The 21,706-nt window shown below is 43.3% G+C and overlaps 2 protein-coding genes across 3 annotated transcripts in view; one reads left to right on the top strand and one right to left on the bottom strand.

The window, feature by feature from the left end:
* The window catches only part of IARS2 (isoleucyl-tRNA synthetase 2, mitochondrial), a 32,477-nt gene extending 29,948 nt beyond the window's left edge, over positions 1–2,529 (bottom strand). Inside the window, exons 1-2 of the mRNA XM_090263387.1 lie at positions 2,116–2,529; positions 540–662 (exon numbers count right to left, since the gene is read on the bottom strand). Of these exons, the coding sequence (XP_090119513.1) occupies positions 540–662; positions 2,116–2,382 (390 nt within the window). The 5' untranslated portion in view covers positions 2,383–2,529. The remainder of the gene's footprint in view (positions 1–539; positions 663–2,115) is intronic.
* A 3,834-nt stretch (positions 2,530–6,363) lies between these two features.
* On the top strand, positions 6,364–20,771 carry BPNT1 (3'(2'), 5'-bisphosphate nucleotidase 1). 2 transcript variants are annotated; one of them, XM_090263373.1, is made up of 10 exons: positions 6,364–6,428; positions 7,135–7,262; positions 8,139–8,243; positions 8,921–9,028; positions 10,125–10,173; positions 11,589–11,680; positions 15,088–15,141; positions 15,935–16,132; positions 18,551–18,656; positions 20,339–20,771. In XM_090263373.1, exons 2-10 carry the CDS (start codon positions 7,143–7,145, stop codon positions 20,485–20,487), a joined length of 981 nt encoding a protein of 326 aa, XP_090119499.1. In that variant the 5' UTR covers positions 6,364–6,428; positions 7,135–7,142; the 3' UTR covers positions 20,488–20,771. The 2 variants fall into 2 exon arrangements, with proteins under 2 accessions (XP_090119499.1, XP_090119500.1); XM_090263374.1 differs by lacking the exon at positions 15,088–15,141.
* The last annotated feature ends 935 nt before the right edge of the window (positions 20,772–21,706 follow it).

Below are 21,706 nucleotides of genomic sequence, written 5' to 3'. Positions count from 1 at the left end.
CTGGCTGTGACCTCACACAGCGTAAGGGGACACGGGAGCTCTTTGGGGTCTCTTCTACTAAGGGCCCTAATCCTGTTGATGACCTAATCACCTCCCAAAAGCCATATATCTAAATACCATCGCATTAGGCATCAGGTTTCAACATAGGAATTTGGGAGAACAAAGAATTCAATCTGTAGCAACTTTAACGTATTTTATTTGTCTGATTATGTCTTCCCTGACTAAAGCATAAGCTGGAAAAGGCCAAGACTTATCTTTACTTTGTTTGCTGACATTAACAATCTAGAACAACACCTGGCACATAGTAGGTGCTCAATAACCACTTACTGAATAGACTGAAATTTACTCACGTAAAATAACAAGCAAATGCCAATGGTGTTATTTTTCATGGAGTATGGAAGTGGTTTACTGCTGCTTTCTATTAAGACATTCATTTTATGTGTCAATGCAAATTTACATACTTGTAGTATTAGAATACTCTTTTGTAAAGTGTATGCAATGAAGATTTTCCCCACAAGACTTATAAACTTTATAATTACCTTATTTAAAGCATGTCCAACATGAGGGTCACCATTTGCATAAGGAGGTCCATCATGAAGACAAAATTCTGTCTTTACTTGTCTTTCTCTTTGCCATGAATAAAGTTCTGAAAATCCACATTTCTGTTTAAAAAGAGCGGGAATGTCTGAACATCGTATAAATACGTATTCCTGAATCCTATTGTAAGTAACAGCCAGCCATTATTTCTCATCTCATGCCAATGTATTCAACTCTAAAACATAAATGGTGAGGCTTCTGAAATGCACATCTGTTTTTTTTTTTTTTTTATTTTCATTGAATTTAATGGGGTGACATTGGTTAGAAGAATTATAGAGGCCTCAAGTGTACACCTCTATAATACATCATGTGTGTAATATTGTGTGTTCATAACTCAAAGTCAAGTCTCCTTCCATCACCATTTATCCCCCATTTACCCTCCAACTTCCCCCGCTGTCTATTAGGGTTTTTTCCCCCCCTCAATCCCTTCACCTTTTCCACCTCACCTCCCAACTCCCGTTCCCCTGACAGCTGAGTACTCTTCTTTTAAATCCTTCCAATAGTCTCCCCATAGAGTTCAGATTAAATCTGCGCTTTAAATAGCACACAGGACCACGTAAAGGTTTAGTACCATTAACTCCCTGGACAGTCCACCAGCGCTCCCGACCACTCACCACCTAATTCTTGCCATCCTGTGATCTAAACTCTTGCTATTCTGGCTCAGAAACAACACTCAGTGCAATCTGTTGTGTGACGCTGGCCTGTTTCCACATTTGAAAAAAGATGTTAATACTTATTTAGTGTGAAGATGAAATGAGAGAACACTTGAAACTGTTACAGTTCTGGGTAAAATACCTAAAAATCAGACGGCCAAAAGAGGTTGCTGAGTCTAGAACTCTGATGACTGTCACATTTAACGCAAGCATACTGACTTCACCCATATAGCCAGAGTGTCGGGGATTTTAAAGACTCTAGAATTGGAGAAACTGACACGTGAATCTCTGCCCTTAGAAAATTCAGTCCAATACACGAGGCACACGCACAGTCTAGGAAGGGGAGTCCAAGGAAGCAAGTACCGCTGCTTTGTCCTGCAGGCGAGTCACAATCCCCACTAGGGATCGACTAACACCACGAAAGTGAGCTTCCAGTTGTCCTCATAACCACATTTTTATTGATATGTACACATGTTAATTTACTTTTCACAAGTCACTGGAAAAGTATCCACGTTCTACCTGTTTTGCCTAAGCTAAAAATGGGACTTACGTTTAACCCGTGCTACCTGAGCATCGTAGTTTCCCCTTGAATATATTCCGGTCCCGGATCTGCTACCACTTAGGGACTTACCTCCGGGTTTCTTCCCTAAAGTTTTCATGCAGTAAAACCTGTGGGAAGCGGATGGTTTCCACTCCTCTGGTCACAACCCCTCCCACCGCCACCGCCACCAAAGGGGCCCGGAGCCCACAGCCCTGTCCCACCCCGCCCAGCGTGGCTCCGGGGACAGCCCGCTTCCCCTACACCCCGCTGGGTCGGGCCTCCCTCCCGAGTCCCCGCTCACGCGGCGCAGAGGCGGGGCCGCACCTGCTGGATCTCCAGCTCCAAGTCCGGCTGCTGGCGGCCCAGTAGTTTCATAGGGAAGCTGGTCCGGGGCAGCAGCACGGTGTCGCGATACCTGCCATTACTCGAGTTCTGCAGCTGGTTACTGGCCCCGGTGACTGATCGTACCAAAAGCCGCCTCGCAGTCCCCCGCCATCCCGGCCGATAGGGTAGGCAGGGCGGTCCCCAGAGGTTTCGGGCGGCAGCCAGGGCCGTCGGGCCCGGCCCGCGAGGGCTCAGCCCCCAACGCATGCGGGCCGACCCCAGCCTCCCCCAGATCGCCGGGTCCTTGGCTCCCTCTCACCCGAGCTCGGAGAAACAGGGACCCCAGAAAAGCCTCCGCCAGCTGAGTTTGAGTGCGCACGCGCCCGGGCACCAAAGGGCCGGGAGCGCGACCCCGCAGAATCCGCGAGTCCGCGACCAGCTCCGGGTCTTGGCTGCAGCCGCCGGGGCGGACTGGCTCCGAGGGGCGGGGCGGACTGGCTCCGAGGGGCGGGGCCCGGTGTGACCGCCGCTAGGGCTCTTCTGTCAATCACAGCTCTGCCAATTTCATAGGGAAGCTGGTCTGATATTTAACCCAACATATCCAAGATAGTATCACTTAAACATGTAATTTATAAAAATTATAAATAAGATACTTCCAAATCTTTCTCTTCAAATACTAAGTCTTCGAGATTTGATATGTGTTTTACATGCTGCACATCTCAATTTGAGCCCGGTAAAGGCATGTCTCTAAAAAACAAAATGAAGTGCTGTTGAATTGGGTGAAGCTAGAACAAGTGTAAAACGGTGGGGAAAACATGTAAAAATGTATAAGAATTCTGTGCTTGCTTCGAGTTTTCCTAAGTATCTAAACTCCAGAACTCGATGGTATATTAAAGCAAGACTCTAATCTAAGGACCCACGCTGTAAGAAAAGGCCTGGACACATTGTTTTGTTTGCATTTTATTTTTAACAACGAGAATATAGTTAGGAGCTAATTTTAAAATGTTTAAAAATAAAGTGGTACCTTTATTGTGTCAACAAAAGCTTGCTGCATGTCACCAACCCAATGCCCGTGGGAGTCCCCAATCTCGGGTGCAGTAAAAGGAGGGAGTATTCAGGCGAACAGTTTGCCAACCCGGGAAAGGCAGCCTCCAGAGGAAACCAAAAGTGAGCTCCCCTAAGTCAAAAGGGGGGGCCTAATTTTACAGAGAAAGTCCCTGCCCTGGTCCTGGTTTGGTCCGATTTCATGCAGATGAGAAATCCAAATTTGCAGTTTGATCTTGCCTTCAGCTGATAAAAAACACAACATTCCTGAAGCGCAGTAAAGCAACGTGCAATATAACGAGGAATACCTGCCGGGAATCTGGTTTTCTAATCAATTGCAGAATTTGTATTTAAGTGGAGGAGTTTAACAATTCCCACTTACTGTTAGAACTGCTCTGTTTCCTACTAGCTCTGCCATCTTACTTTACATTGCTGGTTAAGTTCTAATCGCAGTGCCCTGCAATTTAATATTGAAAACAAACCAACATTGGTTATTCGCTCTTGCTGTCCTCTTGCACGTCTGTCCCCCAGACGCACCCATATCACAGACAGCACAAAGTATGCTTCTTAGCTATACGGTGGATGACTACGTGAATAAAAGAGACGATTTTTGTTTTCGCTGGTTTTTTCTTCTGGCAGTGCATCAAGAAAAAAAAAATCATTAATATGGTACGCCGGCCACGAAAAGAAACCATCTCCCAGGACTTAAGAGCAGGCAAATGCAAAAGGTCTCAGACCCGTTTAAGAATATGATGATGAATGCTTTAAAAAAAAATTTTTTTTTTTTACGGTAACCACTAGTAACACAATTTGCATAAAGTGTTTTGCTGGTGGGAGCAAACTGTGTGTACAAAACGGGCTGCAAGACGCGAGAAAAGAGAATGAATCTTTAAAAGGCAGACGCATCTTCACTTCGCAGGGAAATAGTCAACCGAGAGCTTGAAGAAAACGCGGAGAAGTGGACTTTTCCGTGGGTCCGGAGTCGGACGGGGTCGGGCGACGCAGCTGCTGTGCGCCTGCGCCGAACTTGCCGCATGCGCAGAAGCTGAGGACGGCTGGCCCGGCGTCGGAAGACGTCCTGGGACAGAGAGAGAACGCGTTCCTGGACGCCAAGAGGGACCGCTTGCTTAATAACGCTTTCGAGGGGTTACTCCTGAAGTGTTTTCGCCTGACTTGTTCCGGGCCTGTCACCGTAAGTTTCTCCCCTGCGGGGCAGATCCGGGTCGTTCATTGGTCGCTGGCTCCTCCCTTCTGCACAGACACTGCAGAGATTTCAGGGGTTTCTGCTCGGAAAAGGCGACCGAGACTCGGGTGGCGTCTCCAGGTTTACGTGGGTCGGCCCTGGACTCTGGAGGGTCGGCGTTTTCACTGTGCGGCTGTGATTTTATTTTCGTGCTCTGGGCTGTTTATGGCTGTACCTGGACTGCGGGTGCATGCACCCAGGTTTAGAGACTGTCTGACGCCTAAAATGAAAATCATTAAAATAGCGTTCTTCCTACCTGTTTGTAGCGTTGGGTGATTTATTTACGTTTCCCTGAAAATACGCGTAATTTGCTAGTTCAAAACGTGTGCATTTTGCTTTGAATGTGATTATAACCCTTCCAGAGGTTTCAGCACCTGACAGCCTTGCTAGCAGTTGTGGGGGGGCGGGGGGTGCCCTCCCACTTCAGCCAAGTCTGGGCAAACTTTTTAATCTGCGCCCATCTCACACGTGAACAATCATTTCTCATGGTTTTAGTTTGCGTTTCTTTCCTAATTAGTGGAGTGGAAGCCTCCATGTATTTACCAGCCAGTGCTTTGCTTTCTCTAGGAATTACTTGTTCATGCCCTTTGCTCATTTTTCTATTGGATTATTTATCTTTTACCTACTGATATGTAAAAGTCCCTTTGCATAACAAAAATGAGCTTGTGTCTAGCGTGTGGTGCAACATTTTTTCCCTCGTTTTTGTCTATCATCTTTTCACATTACTAACGGTATTTTGACTATATAGATGCTTAAGTTTTTTTTGCAGTCATGTGTATCAGTATATTCTTTTATGGCGTCTTGGTTTTTGTCATGTATATAAGTCCTTTACCAAATTTATAAAACAGTTCATCTAAGTTTTGTTCCTGTACTTTTGTAGTTTCATTCTTTGCTTTCAAAATTATGCATTGATCTGAAATTTATATTAATATAAAGAATGCAAAAAGGATCCAACATGTTTTTTTAATTACCAATTTCCCCACCATTTATGCATCATTAACTTTCCCCACATGATTTGAAATGCCAGCTTTATTGTGTTTGGATCTATCTTTGGAATTTATTTGATTCCATTAATTTGTCTCTAATTCTGCACAGGACTGCACTGTTCCCGTTTCTATAATTTTATATCATATTTTGGCAACTGGCAAGGACAGCATCTATACTCATTGTTCTTTTATCAGAATTTGCTCTGTTACACTCACATTTTTATATTTCCAGATGACCTTGGACTTTAGCATTATTTACTCAGGTTCCAAAGATAAATACTCTCAGTATTTTAATTTCAAACTCATTAATCCTCATATGCTCACCCCCTTTATACTGAATTCTCCCAGTCTGTGTAAAATAAAAGGATTCCTGTTGCTTTTATCCTTCTGAACTAGCCATGTTGGTTGCTGTAAAGATTTCTCAAAAGATGGGATGTTAGGTTGATTGCGGGAAGTGTTATATGACCTTTTTTTCATACGTAATTTAAACGCCAGGCCCAGAATAGGATTTAAAAGAAGCTGTGCTGTGATTTGGCTTCATAGTGGCTATCACAATACATCCTCAGAGTCAAAATAAGGTAGCAAAAGCTACAGGAGTTTTTTAGCCAATATCATTCAGTGCTTACCTTGGGCCAGGGACTGTCTTAAGGGCTTTATGTCTGCTTCTTGCTTAATAATGACAAGCGGTGCTCTAGGTACTATTATTTAGCTCCAGTTTACAGATCGAGGTGGAGAGAAATTAAGTGGCTTTGCTAAGATCGCATAGCTAATACTGTGCTGGAGCCATGATTCACTGTGCTGTTCTTGAGAAAGCTTGCAGAGGGCTGCTCAGCTTCCCTCATTGCATGGTAGAGTTCTGACTCTTCACAGGTATCATTTACCTTTGAGCCAGTGAAGCAAAAGGCAGTGTTTTAGGACCCAGAGGGGAAAAGTGGTAAAGCAGGAAGTACCGTGAGTTTAATCTGAACGGGTTGCTGTAAGGAAGTTAACTTTCAGGTAGCTTTTTGGCCTTGTTCTGTGTCCACCTGTACCGGCAACAGGTAATTTTCGTTTGCGGTCTGGGAAGGGTCACAAAAAGGCTAATAAGAACCTCTTTTACAGATTCTGTGTTTTGGTAATATAATTAGCTACATTTTCTTTCTACAAAGAGCCAAAATTGTATTCATTTGTTTAAAACATAATGTAAGAAAAATGGTAGGGCTAGGGGACAGCAATATTTCCTTACTGATTCACTTTGGACCAAGGAAATACTTCAGAGAAAATGGTAGAAAAATCTGCCCATTTGCCACCTCAAAGTGATTCATTCATAGGATCTCCTTATAAATCACTGTGTGCTTTGCACCAAACCGAATTTTTTACGTTCACATAAAAGTGATGTTAGCTTTAAGTGGTGGTTCATCAATAGAGTATACATTTTATGAAGGACGTAATAGAAAGACAAAGCCTACAAATTTTTCTTGGGGAGAAAATACGTGGACTTGGCAAACGTAAAGGGAAGTGGTTAGTTGTATACAAAGCCTGACAAGGTCACAGTGATTGCTCTGCAGGCTCAAAGGTAAATGACAACCTGTAAGCAGATAGGACACCCTACGGCGAGGGAAACGGATCTGCCTTGCACAAATGCCATCTCGTATAAAAAAAAAGAAAAGAAATTACTTTAAAAAAAAATGTGTTGAGTTGAATGTGTGCATGAAACCAGTAGCTGGCTTTGAAAGTAACAAAACCTCCCTCTCCGTTTCCCTTTAGGGCTGATCATGGCTTCCAGTCCCGCCGTGTTGATGCGGTTGGTGGCCTCGGCGTATTCTGTTGCTCAGAAGGCAGGAGCTATCGTCAGACGCGTTATTGCTGAAGGAGACCTGGGTATCGTGGAGAAGGTACTGAAAATCTCATCCGGTTTCATACTCACTCCCTTTTCGTTCCGTGAGGTTTCGCTCTGCCGGGGTGGCACTACATTCTGGAAGAGCAGTACTTTGTATAGAGAGGAGCAGCAAACGTCAGTGGGGCATGAAAGAAAGAGTGGGTTTTCATGATCATTCCTTATCTCGTCACAAAGCATTGTAAAAAAATCCGTAGTTCAGTTCATAAGATCTGTGAACATGCCTGACGAGGCATATGTGAGTTACAGCATGTCATAGTTCTCTGAAAGCCAACTTATAAAGGAGGTTATGGGTATTGATTCCAAGATTTCCCACTGCCTTTCACTAGCATGATCGCTTGATATATGAATTGAGTGAGTGCCGTGGGTGAGCTATATATTAAATATTATAGTTGTTCATTTTTGTATTTCAGAAGTAGGAATTTTTTCTTCTGCACACCAGGGGATTATTCTGAGGCCTCCTTGAATTACTAGGAATAGGATTAGTGAGTGAAAGTTATAGAAGAATCCCTATAAAGAATACTTCCCAAATAACTAAAGATACAGTTTTTTAGCTTTGACTACCTTGAATAAGTTATGAATTTCCTGTCTCTTAACCTGCTTAAGCAAAAGAGTGATCTAGAGATCTTATGAAAGGACTTTCTGAACTGGGGAGAAAATGTTCTGATAATAAAAAATCTCCTTTCCAAACTTTTACCACTATCCAAATCCCATGAGAAGAACCAAACCAAGAAAGTAGTTGACTCATTCGGTCTTAAGTTCCGTGAATCTAAAAACAGACGGTGTAAGTCAAATGATGCACACCCTCATGTCTTAAGGGTCAGAGGACAACCCTACTTATCAGCCCTGCTAAAATTGGCCTTCTGTGTCACAGACTTGTGCCACTGACCTGCAGACCGAAGCTGACCGACTGGCACAGCTGAGCATCTGCTCCTCGCTGGCCCGGAAGTTCCCGAAACTAACCATCATAGGGGAAGAGGTGAGACTTGGTAGCGGTGAAGTGCAGTACTTTTTAAATGCCTGTTTACCATTTGGATGTATAATTGCCACGTCAGTGATTTATATGCCACTGTTAGGATTTCAAGCCTTATACCCAGTATTTTAATGCAGAAATTTTCAAACTGAATTTGAAAAAACACCTGATTATGAAATGTTTTGGTTCATTTCTGTGCCCGATGTCTTAATTCTTGATCATCAAAGATGTGGTTACTGTTATAATATCCAGCATATAAACTTTAAGATAGGCAGAATTGTAGAATTTTAGAATAGACTGGATTGTGTTTCTGTGTTGTTTTTTTTTAATTAGGCTGACTTACACACTAATTCGAAGATGATAACACTGTGAAGGTGAAGGAATTGACATTTCATGTACTCAAGAGAGAAGTATCTGATGTCAGAACCACTTATTTTGAAAAGTTCATAATACTTAAAAATTCTTTTGTTTCTAAACTGTTTAGGGCAATGGAGTTGGGACTCTCTGTAATCAGCTTTGAGCAGCCGTGTCTGGTCATGTTTGCAATTTTATTCAGTTTGCTTTAAAGCTCTAAACAGAAATGGTAGGCCTAGTTAAATCCGTGAGGCTGCATGCCTCCTTCAGCGACACAGAGGTGCCCTGTGAACGCCCAGCGTGTCTGTGATCCGTGCTCTCTGCCGCAGGACCTGCCGTGTGAAGACGTGGATCAGGAACTGATTGAGGATGGCCAGTGGGAAGAGATACTCAGGCAGCCATGCCCGTCCCAGTACAGCGCCGTCAGGGAGGAAGACGTACGAGCCGCGGGTTCCCTAACTCTCTCTTAATCTCTGGTTTGTTCCGCTTGCAGTAGTAGAGGAAATAAAATGTGCCTGTAATGATGAGAAGTTGATAGTTACAGAGCACAAGCAACCAGGAACTTAAAAGTGCTCAGAGCCAATGTAGGGTGTCAGGCAACCACATGGAGCGTATGGCCATTAATTTATTAGAGTTCAGGTTCTCCTGCTGCGGGTGTCTCCTCCACTCTAAAATAATTATTAAAAATGCTTTTAGGGAGAAAATCTAATTTGTTACTTAGTAGATTTGGTTGTAACACATTTCATTGGCAATCGGGGCTGGAAGGAGATGAACCAGACCACAACCTTATATTTTTTGGAAGACCTTGAAAATCAACTTGGTTCCTTTTTCTAGTTGCTTAAATCTGTGATTTAAGATAAATGTCATACTTCTTTAGTTTTCTAATTTTAATCTGTTTAACACACATCTTTGAATACTTGTTATGGGTGAAGGCACTTCACTCTGAGGTGTGAAGGATACAAGGAAAACGAGACAGGTGTCTTTCTTCAGAAGTATATTTATTGACAAATTCACAGCAAGCGTTACAATCTAGTGGCTAATGGCCACCTCTCCTGGATCAGGTTAAAAGTCCTGAGTAGAAGACACTTCTTTTTTAATCTTCTGTCAGTTACATAAACCATTGATTTTTGTTTGCCATATAAAAACGGTGACCTTAAGTTAAGTCAGCATTTACCTGTAAAATGAGTAACAGGCACACAATGTTCAAATCATTTTGGAGCCACCTGAAAGTTTCCCGTGTCACCCCCTCCGACCCCCCCTGAGCTCAGTGTGTTCATGGCACTGTGGTTCGTGTTCAGCTGACGACTTTAGCTCTTCCTTTTTAAAATTCTCAAATCAGATTTTCCTCTAATTCAGGGAGACTTTTTTCCGTGATTACAAATCAATGAGGTATTTTTTTGGTTTTGGTTTTTGTTTTTACCAAACTGATGACATTGGCCTAAGCCATCCACAATATAATTTCAAAAATGAAGGAAAGTAGTTTTAGTTAGTCTATATAGTGTATGCCTAATTTGGATATTTCCTTTTTTTTAGCTTGTGGTCTGGGTTGATCCTCTGGATGGTACCAAGGAATATACTGAAGGTTGGTATCTCTCGTATTTGTGTTTGCAGCTGCAGGACTGGTATGTGATGTCAAGTGTGAACACAATACCTCCTGTGTTGTATGAAAAGCCGGTACTATATTTTATGTCTGAGCCCTACAGCTGTGTTTGTGCGCATCTTAGGTACATGTTTTCACACATCAGTCATTGTCAGGACAGACAGGGAGGAAACTCATCTCCCTGCTGCACCGCCCCTCACAGAGTCCACCAGCCCCACAGTTCTGATGTCCCCCGCATGACATCACTGGTTAAACCAGTGATGGTTAAACCAGACTGAACCCCGCTTTGTTGGGCTAGAACCCCAATGAGAAGCACAGCTGTACTGCCCTGTTCCACTGCCCCCCCGCCCCTGCCCCCTACCCCCTGCCCCCTACCCTCTGCCCCCTACCATTCATCGTCCCCTCATCCATGACCTGCTTTCTCTCTTCATGGCCTCACCTTTGAAGGAGAGTTTGGAAACACAGGGCAATAGTTCTCTCTTCTGAGATTACACAGTATGAGAAAAATAAGAAAGCAGCAAATCAAAATAAAATGGGCATCATTAAAGTAAGAAAGACCAGGCTCAGAGCCAGAGTTGCAGGTATTAGGGGCCTAGGATATAAGCTTTGAGTTTTATTTATGGAATAGAGATCTACATGTGTGTCTCCTATGCTGGTTCTCAGCTTCATGGCTTGAAAAAACAAAATTTCTCATGTTTCTAGAGGAAACTTTCTGTCCTTGGACGAGACCTATCTGTAATGAGGGGTCATGGGTCATGCAGCATGTGTGTGTGCACGCGTGTGTCTATACATGTGTGCACACTGGAAACATCTGCGCGGAGAGGCAGTGAAGCTCTGGACAGCTTGGCGAACGTGGAGCGCTTACACCGATTGTCTAGTTCTCCCCCTCCCCCCACCCCCCGAGATTTTGATTCCTTGGCTCTGGGAAGGAGCCTGAGAACCTGTGTTATCAAAATGACGCCAGCTAAATCTAATGCTGCTTGATGGTCTCTGGACCCGACTTTGAGAAACCTTCCTTTGGAGGCTTAAAATGCAAGTGTAGAGCGTAATCGTGGAATAGAGGGTGTCTGGCAGGCAGGACTGAGTTGGCTGGTGGCAGAGGGGCCACGGAGGTGTCTAATGATAATGGCTGTGGGGTTAAGGCCAGTTTATTCAATCACTTTTCAGAGTGCACCCATGTGTATCAATTCAGTTAAGTGGCCGTAGACCCTCCTTCTGTCTCTGGCCAGCTCTCTCTTATAATCTGCGCATTTTGCCAGAAGTTGGGTTGATGAAGGATGAATCATTGCGAATTCCTTACCTTGACTGCAAAAGTAACTTGAAGCAATTCATGGGTTGATAATGAGTCATAACATGAAAAAGTTATATAATAATTGATCATCATTTCTTCTCTATAGGTCTGCTCGACAATGTTACAGTTCTTATTGGAATTGCTTACAAAGGGAAAGCCATAGCAGGAGTTATTAACCAGCCGTATTACAACTACCAGGTACCACTAAAACCGACACAATTTTTTTTTCGTGCACCAAGGAAAGGGTTTATTTCAGTAGGCAGCCAGATGAGACGCGGAGAAAGCCCAAGCCCACTTCCTGAGGCAGAAGAGATGGTGGTTTTTAAGGAGTTTGAAAGGGAGCTTTACGTGCCAAGGGAGTGGAACTAAATAATCCCACGACCCAGTAAAGGCAGCTGATGATCTGGTGTGGAGGGCGGCTTTGCAGGACCCCTGTGCTGGTTCTTCCCCGTCACCATGGTAACCGAGGAGTCCTCTCCCATCTGTGTGGACTTCTTGGAGTCTGCCAGTTCTTCCTCCGTATTAGCTTTACATTCAGTCTCCTGATTCCTGATGTTGCAACAACCAAGCCATGTTCCAGCATCTCAGAACCTCAGTGGCACCTGCTCATGCTTCTTTCCCTCTTGAATCACTTCTTGTGTGGGGAGCCAGACGCCTGGACACGAGGCCACTCGAGCAGGCTAGGGAGGGCCCAGCTGTCAGCAGTGCAGTCTGGCCACTGACCAGCGGGGAGGGGGCCTCGCCACACACCTGGCCGTGCCTCCCTGCTCTCTCACGTAGACACGGGGAGCTTGGCTGAGGAGGCCAGCAAGCAGATGTTGCCTGTGAGTGGCAGCTCCCCCCGGCAGGGAGGTGAAGGGGGGCGACACCAAAATACGGTATTAGATAAATAATGACAGCGTTCTGTGGTTCCCAATATAATCTGTTCTAGTGGTTTCCAGCTTGGTTGCATATGCATTCATCTTTTTAAAACACAGGTTCCCATGTCACTCCCCAGACCTGCGGAATCAGCACTTCTGGGGCATTGGTCTCAGAGATGTGCATGTAACACACTGTGTGTATGACATCTGTTTTTATGTATGCCTTATGATTCAAATGCTGAAGTTTGGGGATTACTAATGTGGTTCTTGATTAGGCTGGTCATTGAGACACCTGATTTACAGGTGGTTCTTCAAGCACATAGAAGAAATGAACCATTTCAACCAAGAAAGATGCTAGCCATGTTGTGGTCCAGGTAATACTACGTAGTGCCTACGTGACAGCACTGGTAACAGAGCCAAAGATGCTTTCGCACTCCTTTTCCTTATCTTTCCTTCTGTTCTACTTTGACTTTCTACTGTCTCCCAACAAATTCTTTTCCTTAGAAACAAGAGTTTCATGTAATTCCAAAGGAGGAATCTATCATTAAGTCATATTAAACATTAAAGGGAATTATTGAGAGAAATACTTAAGGTATTTACATTAGTGTGACCTTGATAGAACTTTGGAGAACCAAAATACCCAGAGTGGGGTCTATTTCTGAGTTTCCAATTTCAGTTAAGAGCAGGATTAATCTTTTCTTCTAAGATAAATTTGTTTTATTCTACTTTTGTAGGTTAATAATTTTTTGTATTTTTTGTGCTTCTTAGGGTTATTTAGCAAAACTAGTTATGCATTATGGGGACAGTTTCTCATATTAAATGTCCATTAATTCTTTTAATATGACTTTAATGTTTAGTATTATAGGCAAACAGCAGTTTGTGATCATTATGTAAACTTTAAAATAAGTTAATATTGTTATTTAAAGGAGACATTTAATTCATAGATAACATTGTAATGCCTGACATCTTTCATCAAAAAAAGATATGAGTGCTTAGAAGTTGTTAACAATTGCCCCCGCTTCTGAAATGAGAAAAACCGTGTTCATTTTTCACAGAACAATGAAAAGCAGAAGTTCGGGGGGCACAGGCGTACAGCAAAGGTGAGGAGAGGGCGAGGGCTTTGGCCCCACTGTTGGGAGCAAAGAGGCAGGAAGCCTGTGTTCCCAGGGAGGGTTGTCGCGCCCATGTGCCAGGTCACCTTCTCCTGTTTCTCCCCTTCTCACCGGTCCCTTCACCGCGTTCCCTTCTGCTACTCTCTTTATCCTCCTCCCTCCTTCTCTGGCTTATGCCTTAACATACGTGCCAACGAGTAGAAAGCTGCTCAGCTCAGTCGGTGGTATTCAAGGCTGAGTCGTCGTCATCATCATCATCATCACCATCATCATCATCACCACCACGCCAGGGAACAGTTATCAAGAGCTTACTGGTACTGCCAGAGTCGGGGTTGCTGTGCATTATCTCATTTAATGCTCACCGTCATCCTTTTAGGAAACCTTTTCCCCGTTTTAAAGAAAGGGAAACCAACACCAGCGCCTTAACAAGGTCACCTGGTTTGTCCCTAGCAGGCCTGGGACTCGCACCCCAGCCCCGGCTCTTACGCATGCTTCTGCATTGCTCTCCTGAGATGCTGAAGCGGGTAGGCAGGTAAAGGAAGCGGTGTGGCTTAGTGCAAAGAAGCGCAGTCAAGCTTTACATTAGAGCTGGCTTCTTAACCATTGTGAGACCTGGTTAACTCGATGAGACTATTATCTTCATTACCCACCAAACGTTGGTGTGGAGCCTTGGAAGCAGAGAGGCAGTGAGGGCGACCGAGGTCAGGAGCACAGAGGAACCCAGCTGGCGCCACCCCGCCAGTGGCCAGATTCCTTGGTCCCACGCTCTTTGCCTCCATGTCCATTTCTGTGACTTCCGAGACCAGAATACTCATGCCCACTATTTGTATTGCTTTTCTTTTTCAGAATAACGGGAAAGCTAAATAAGTAGGCTTCTTGGGAGCATGCGATTAGTCTCGCTGATCAGTTGGAAGCCTCGTGGGCACGTGCGGAGCCACCACCGAGCCCACGTGTGCATTTCTGGTTCCCGCCCCTCCTTTAGTGCAGACTCCAGAGGGAACAGGACGCACAGGGGCATCTACTGAGCACCCAGGGCTTGCTCTTTGGTGCCTCTGTCGCCCCACTTGCAGGGGTGGTGTCGGCAGACGGCCTCCAGCTGCCAGCTGCTGCAGGGGTCACCTCCCCTCTAAAGTGCTCCTTCATCCATGACACGCTCCTTCCCAAGACAGTTCATTTCCAATGACTGATTATTACAGGGTACGAAGGCCTGGCATTTCGTCCCAGTGAGGCCACCCTGCAGGGCCGCTCTGGCTCCAGGACTCCCACAGGGTCGGCTGAAGCCCTTGGCTCTGCATCACGGCTCAGCTCCTCCCTCTGCCCACGCTTGGTGCCTGTCCTCCCTCCCATGGGTGCGGAGCCCCAGGGCGCTCCTCGGCCAACATCCTGCCTGACTCAGGGTCTGCTTTCCAAGGAGCCCAACCTGCAGCTTGCAGATTTCACTGTCACAGTGCGCAGGGCACTGCCGTAGGACAACAGGGTGCTGTGTTTGCAAGCATTGGAAGTGCACTGAGGGGTGTGGTCTGACGATGAGGCGTGTTGGCCTTGACCACAGAGGAGCCTGAGTTTGCTTGTGATCTTCCTCTACTCCTTGGTCAGGTTACTCAATAATTCCCATCTCTCTTTTTCTCGTAAGGATGATAATACCTACTTCATGGGGTTGTTTTGGAGATTAAATGAGATAATACATGTAAGCACTTACGATGCCTGGTATGTGTTAAGTATTCAGTGAAACATACGCATGTCTATAATATATGTCTGTTAGGTTAAATAATGGTATTTTGATGACTTTGTGTTAATTATTTTATGCATGTTTTACTTTCCGTAAAATACAGGTTATGTTTTTCTGTATGAGGTGCATAATTTTAACAATGTGGTTGAAAACTCTTTGAGCTCTGCAAAGACAAATACAGATTCTAAGACTGCATTGTCATTGTCATTTGACGACCACAATTGCCAATAACATCTTCGACCCTGACCCCCATTAGCCATGGCTGCTCTTCAGTATCAGCCTGTTCAGTTGCTCTGTCCTGTGACAGCAAAATGCATTATCATCATTACCTATTCCCCTACTAGCATGACCCTTATTGCTTCTCAGATATCAAAAAGCAGGAATCAATACATGGTGTTTCGTTTCCTGGGGACTTACGGCCCTTTTGCAAACAGCTGTTTTATGTACGGTAGTGAGATTATGCCGTGAGTCAGAGCCACGGGAATTAGCGAACGCTGTTTCCTTTCCCGAGGATTCCAGGGAATAAGGACGAGTGCCCTTCAGAACCTTTGAAACACAATTATTAACCAAAACGACGGTGATCATCGGTTGATTCTCTGGGGAAAACTTCTTTGCTTTTTGTACCTGATAACATTCTCATGCATTTATGTTCTAAAAACTGCGATGCTGCTCTAACAAAATATTCTATCTGCGGCTAACATTCGCCTCGCAGTAACCCCACGCTTTGCCCTTGTTCCCCCCGTTTACACAGGAAGGACCAGACGCTGTGCTGGGCAGGACAATCTGGGGAGTTCTAGGGTTAGGCGCCTTTGGGTTTGAGCTGAAAGAGGTGCCCGCTGGGCAACACATCGTCACCACCACCCGGTCCCACAGCAGCAAGCTGGTCACGGACTGCGTTGCCGCCATGAACCCCGACCACGTGCTGCGCGTGGGCGGGGCTGGGAACAAGGTAGGAAACCCTGCTCCCCGATCTGCAGTGCTGTGGAGTCACTGAAAGAAACACTATCTTTTAACAGCTGTAAGAGTTTGGGAGAAGAGGTTAAAGATTGTAATTTGACATTCAAAGCACATTTCAGCAACATTTGAATTTTTTAAATTTATTTTTATTTTTTAAAAATTATTTTTTTATGTTTAGAGAGAGGGGAAAGGAGAAAGAGAGGGAGAGAAACATCACTGTGTGGTTGCCTCTCACTTGCGCCCCCAACTGGGGACCTGACGTGCAACCTAGTCATGTGCCCTGACTGGGAATTGAACCAGTGACACTTGGCTCGCAGGCCGACGCCCAATCCACTGAGCCATAGCAGCCATTTTTTAAATGTGAAGGTTCAAGTCTCTTTTACCGAACATAGTTCAGTGAAGATATGTCATATGCTGTTAGGATAAGACCCCGCCCTCCTGCCTTTCCTCAGGGACCCTCTTGGACTACTTCCCAGACCTTTCTTTACAGATTCCAAAGGCGGGCCTGCCCGTTCCTTCCCGGATACCCCCGGGGTTTCACCTAGGCTCCCATCCTCCTGGACGTGCAGCACACTGGTGTCTAGGTCCCTAACCTCGCGCTCTCCTCACGCGGTTGCCCCTGGACACCTTCACGATGACACCACCCAGCCCCTCAGGTTCAGCCTGCCCCAGCGGAGCTCATCTTCTTTCCGCCTGCCCCCAGATGTGCTCTCTCCGTTTCCTTTGTGCTCCACGGCCCCACCGTTTTCCCCGGTGTTCCAGCCAGTCACCGAAGTGTCATCTTCACGCCCTGTCATCTTAATTCTTCCCCAGTGTCTCATGTCTGTCTCAACCGCCAGTGCCCGAGCTGAAACCTGTCGTCATCCCCGCCAGGCTCGACAGTAGCTCCCAGAATGATGACCTTGTTGAACCTCAGTCTTCCCAGTGCCACTAGAGCAACTAAAAGGTCCATGTGTCACTCCTGCCCAAATCTTGGGGTGCCTCCCCTTCACAGACATTTAAAATCTAGGCCGAAAAGGACAGAATGTAGTAAATTCCTCCGTCCTGACCCAGAGCACCCCCAGCCCCTCACCTGCCGTCCCCCAGGTCACACACACCGAGGCTCTACTGATAGCAAACTGCACGTGGTCCTAGTACGCGTGTACTTCACACTTGAGGGCCTGGCACAGGGAAGGCCAAGAACAGTTATTGAACTGAATGGAATTCATTTCTCCTCCTACCTTTTGGAAGCAATAATCTACTACTGTTAGATTTTCTGAACACATTTACTGATAAGAGGATAAAAGCTGGACGTTAAGAGATTGTATTTTGAAAAAAAAACTGAAAGATTTCAAAGTAAAAACATACTCCTGGTACTCACTGGAAGATGATTCCTCTTTGCCCCTGTGTTTGTAACCACAAAACCCCACTACCCCTTCTATTCCCAAGGGCACTGTTCTTCTTAGTCCCCATCCTGCATCCCCCCTTTTCTCTTGTGAAAAGACTTTGCTGGGCACGTGTTAACATTTTTACATCAGGGACTCGTTGAGAATCTAATGGAGGCTGCGGCCCTGCTCCCCTCAAAAAATATACCTGGCATAGTTCTTGGCACATAATCGGACAACACATGTTTGTTAAAGGAAAGAAAAGCCTTTTACTCAAAAGCCTACAGCGAGCTTTGATCATTGGAAGGTGTTCTTGAATACCACTGAAAGGAATAATTGGTTACATTGTGTTCAGTGACATTTTCCTCTTTCTTCCAGTTTGGATATTTGAAATCTGAGCTTTGTAGTACTAATTATTTGACAGTATAACCAGAAGGAAAATCAAGTAACAAATCAAAATTTGATACAGCACGTTAGTGTTTTTGAGTCATGCAATTTCTACCAGTGGCCTCAGTTTTATATGAGTATTACAGGAATTATTAATATGACTATCTAAAAATTCTTATTTTGGTAGTGCAGATGCCCGAGAAGTAACTAACTACTTGTTAGACTCACCAGTCAGCATTACACATGTTAGGACTTACTACAATTTGTACATTATTGTACTCGTTGATATTTCTCTACCCTTTATATAATAATAATCAGCTGTTTACAAGATTAAACAACTTTATTTTTTTTACAGTAAATATATATAACTTTTACAGTAAGAGAGCAAACAAAAACCTGTTTTACCTCACTTGGAATATGGAGACTGTTCAGATATCCTTGTAGTTTACTGGCCACTTCTTCCCTCCTCAGATATTATTATGTATGTTTTTTATATGTTTCTTCATAATACTTTGTCATTTAAACTTGCTGAAGGTTTAACCTAAGTGGAGTGTAACAGAGGAATTGAAATATATTTGGTAGAAACAAGCAGTTTTCTCTTATTTATAAACCTCATTCATTTTATGATCAAGGGATAATTATTATCTTTAACTTTATAGATTATTCAGCTGATTGAAGGCAAGGCCTCTGCTTATGTATTTGCAAGTCCTGGATGTAAGAAGTGGGACACGTGCGCTCCAGAAGTTATTTTACACGCTGTGGGCGGTGAGTCCACTTTACTCGAGGGGATTATAGATCTCATATAGGTTTCGTATTAGCTAGGACGTAATATTTCAGTAATACTATGTTACCTAGACTCTTAGGATATAAAAACTAGAAGGAAAGTTAGAGATATCCAGCCCCACCCCCACATCTCAGAGGTGAGAAAGGAGGTTTTTCAGCCAGTTTGTTTTTCTTCTAGTTTTTCTTTTTGGATCTTGAGCTGCATTACAGTTAATTAAATGAAACCCTTATTAATTATTAATTAATTAATTTAGGGGTTTTTATTCTGGAAAATATATTCATTATAATTATCGTCATACCACCTAATTTCTTTTAACCCTCTGAGTGCCATGTGTAATTCGAAATTTGGATCAACACGAGAAAAATTATATCCATATATAACCTGAGGTACAAAATAAGAGAACAAAACATAAAATACGAATTATTCCTTTGTTATTGACATTTATAGCCATTGAAAAAAGAGTTACTGGGAGCGACGCTGGCACTTTTGGGAAAATTTGTGTCACTCACAGCAACGTTGGCACTCAAAGGGTTAAGTCAGTGTTGGTACATATCTACTAGTGGTAAAGGTCATAGAGTTAGAATTTTTAAATTATTAATGAAAATATGTTACAAATATGTATATAGTAAAGTGATTATTTCAATTTCAAATAAGAATCAGATTTCACCTTGATTTTTTTAAAAAATATTTTTATTATTATTATTTTTATTATATTTGTTTTTAGAGAGAGGGGAAAGGAGAAAGAGAAGAAGAGAAACATCACTGTGTGGTTGCCTCTCATGCGCCCCCAACTGGGGACCTGGCGTGCAACCTAGTCATGTGCCCTGATTGGGAATCAAACCGGCGACACTTGGTTCACAGGATGAGGCTCAGTCCACTGAGCCACGGCAACCAGAGCTCACCTTGATTTTTTTTTTTTTTTTTTACTTTTTTATCCCTCAGTTCATTAATGTATTGGTATCTCATTAACATATTACATGACAAAGAAGTTAAATTCATCACAATCCATTCTCGATAGAATGATAAATGAAACTGAAATAGTAGTTATATTTTATGAACATACTTCACTTAAACTCTTCCAAATAAAGTGTTACTGTTAAACGGTAGAATAAAGAAAACACCTGAAAATGGGAACAGTGGTGATGAAGTGTAACCAATGGGAAAAGGAATCAACTCAGGAAAAGAGAAATGAAGTGATACCAAAAAATATAAATTGAAAATGCTAAATGAAATAATTTTAATTGGAAGAAAAAATAGGCCCTGGCTGTGTAGTCCAGTGAGTTAAGAGTGTCATCCTGCTATGCCAAGGTTGTGGGTTTGATTTCCAGTCAGGGCACCTACAGGAAGCAACCAACGAATGCTAAATAGAGTGGAATGGATGTTTCTCTCTCTCTCTCTCTCTCTCTCTCTCTCATCTCCCCCTTCCCCTCTCCTTTTCTCTCCTCTCTCTAAAAAAAAAAAAGAATATAAAGAAAATGTTCTACCCTTTAGTTAAAATGACTCTGTAGTCTTAAATTTCACAGGACTTAACACTGAACTATTGTTTTCCTCATTTTACCCGGAATTAGTTGGATATCATTGCACAGGAAAGCAAGAGGCACTTAAAAATAATGAAATATAACGGAATCAGCCATTAACATTGACTTGGTGTTTTTCCCTGTAGGCAAGTTAACTGACATCCATGGAAACGCCCTTCAGTATGACAAGGAAGTGAAGCACATGAACTCTGCTGGAGTCCTGGCCACTCTGCGGAATCATGACTACTATGCAAGTCGCGTTCCTGAATCTGTTAAAAACGCACTTGTTCCTTAAAGGAGTTCTCCTTTACTTAGCTTGGAGAAGGACAGCTGCCGGAAGAGGAGAGAGAGAGGAGAGCTACCTATGTTCCTGAGGTCTCAGCCCCATATCAGGAAATCATTGAGGTTGAACCTGACACTAAGGAAATGCTGAAGTTCTTGGACTTTGGCAGCCTGTCCACCCTGCAGGTCACTCAGCCTACATTAGGGATGAATTTTAAAACACCACGTGGAGCCGTTTGAATCTTTTTGCTGTGATATAATATTATCAATAAACATGGACAACCTTAAAAAATTGAACTCATTCTTTAAAGGAACATCTCATTTATTTAGCTAGAAGAACTTGGTTCTCAAAATCATACACTTTAAAACTAATTGGATGGAATTAGAGCTCCACCTTTACTTTATCCCGTGTTGATCGCTGATTTATATTTAGGTGCGTAGAAGTAGAAAATAGATCTTAAAAACTTCGTGATTAATTAATTAACCAGAACAATTTTGGCATCTGGGGAATCTAAAGTCTGTCACATTTCTTTACCTCCTTTTATTTGGAGAAATGAAAGGTTTAGTTCCTACTGGCTCTCCTGGTCAGTTGTTTAATCAACATTCCTACTGTATAAACCAGATTTCTTTAGGGCACAGAAGCACAAGTTGTTACCTGAATCTCATTTCTTGTTTTCACAGTAATTTTTAAAAATTTCCAGTTATGAATACACTAAAATGTCATTATGTGTGTTGATGAAACAGATTTATGGAAAAAACCCTCTTTATAATAAATTATTTCATTCTAGCTGGTCTCTGTCTAGTGCTTTTATTTTGTTTTAATTTTCTTAAAAACAAATTACAGTTGGCATACAATTGTATATTAGTTTCAGGTGACAACATAGTGATTAGACACTTACATAACTTACAAAGGGATCACCTCTGTAAGTCTAGTACCCATCTGTCCAGTGCTTTTAAAGAAATTTCTCTGTTATTGAATTAAGCAAGTGGCTGAAATTAATCATTCCAAAACCCAACTGCCTTCAGGATAAAATCCAAGTTCCTTAAAATAGCATATAAACCATTTAATATGATGGATAATTTTCCTTCTTCAGCATCAACTCTGATCACTTACTTACACTGCAGCATGTGATTGCTCTGTTCGACATTATACTGAAGCCCTCGATGACATTCATTTTCTTGAGTCCATGCTCAGAATCAACAGTGATAGGCGCCTGGGATGCACTGAGTGG

The sequence above is a fragment of the Furipterus horrens genome, unplaced genomic scaffold (assembly GCF_987537825.1).
Source record: "Furipterus horrens unplaced genomic scaffold, mFurHor1.1.pri manual_scaffold_15, whole genome shotgun sequence".
In the NCBI taxonomy this organism is placed as follows: Eukaryota; Metazoa; Chordata; class Mammalia; order Chiroptera; family Furipteridae; genus Furipterus; species Furipterus horrens.
Note: the sequence above shows the minus strand (reverse complement) of the source record. Positions and strands in the feature narration are given on the sequence as shown.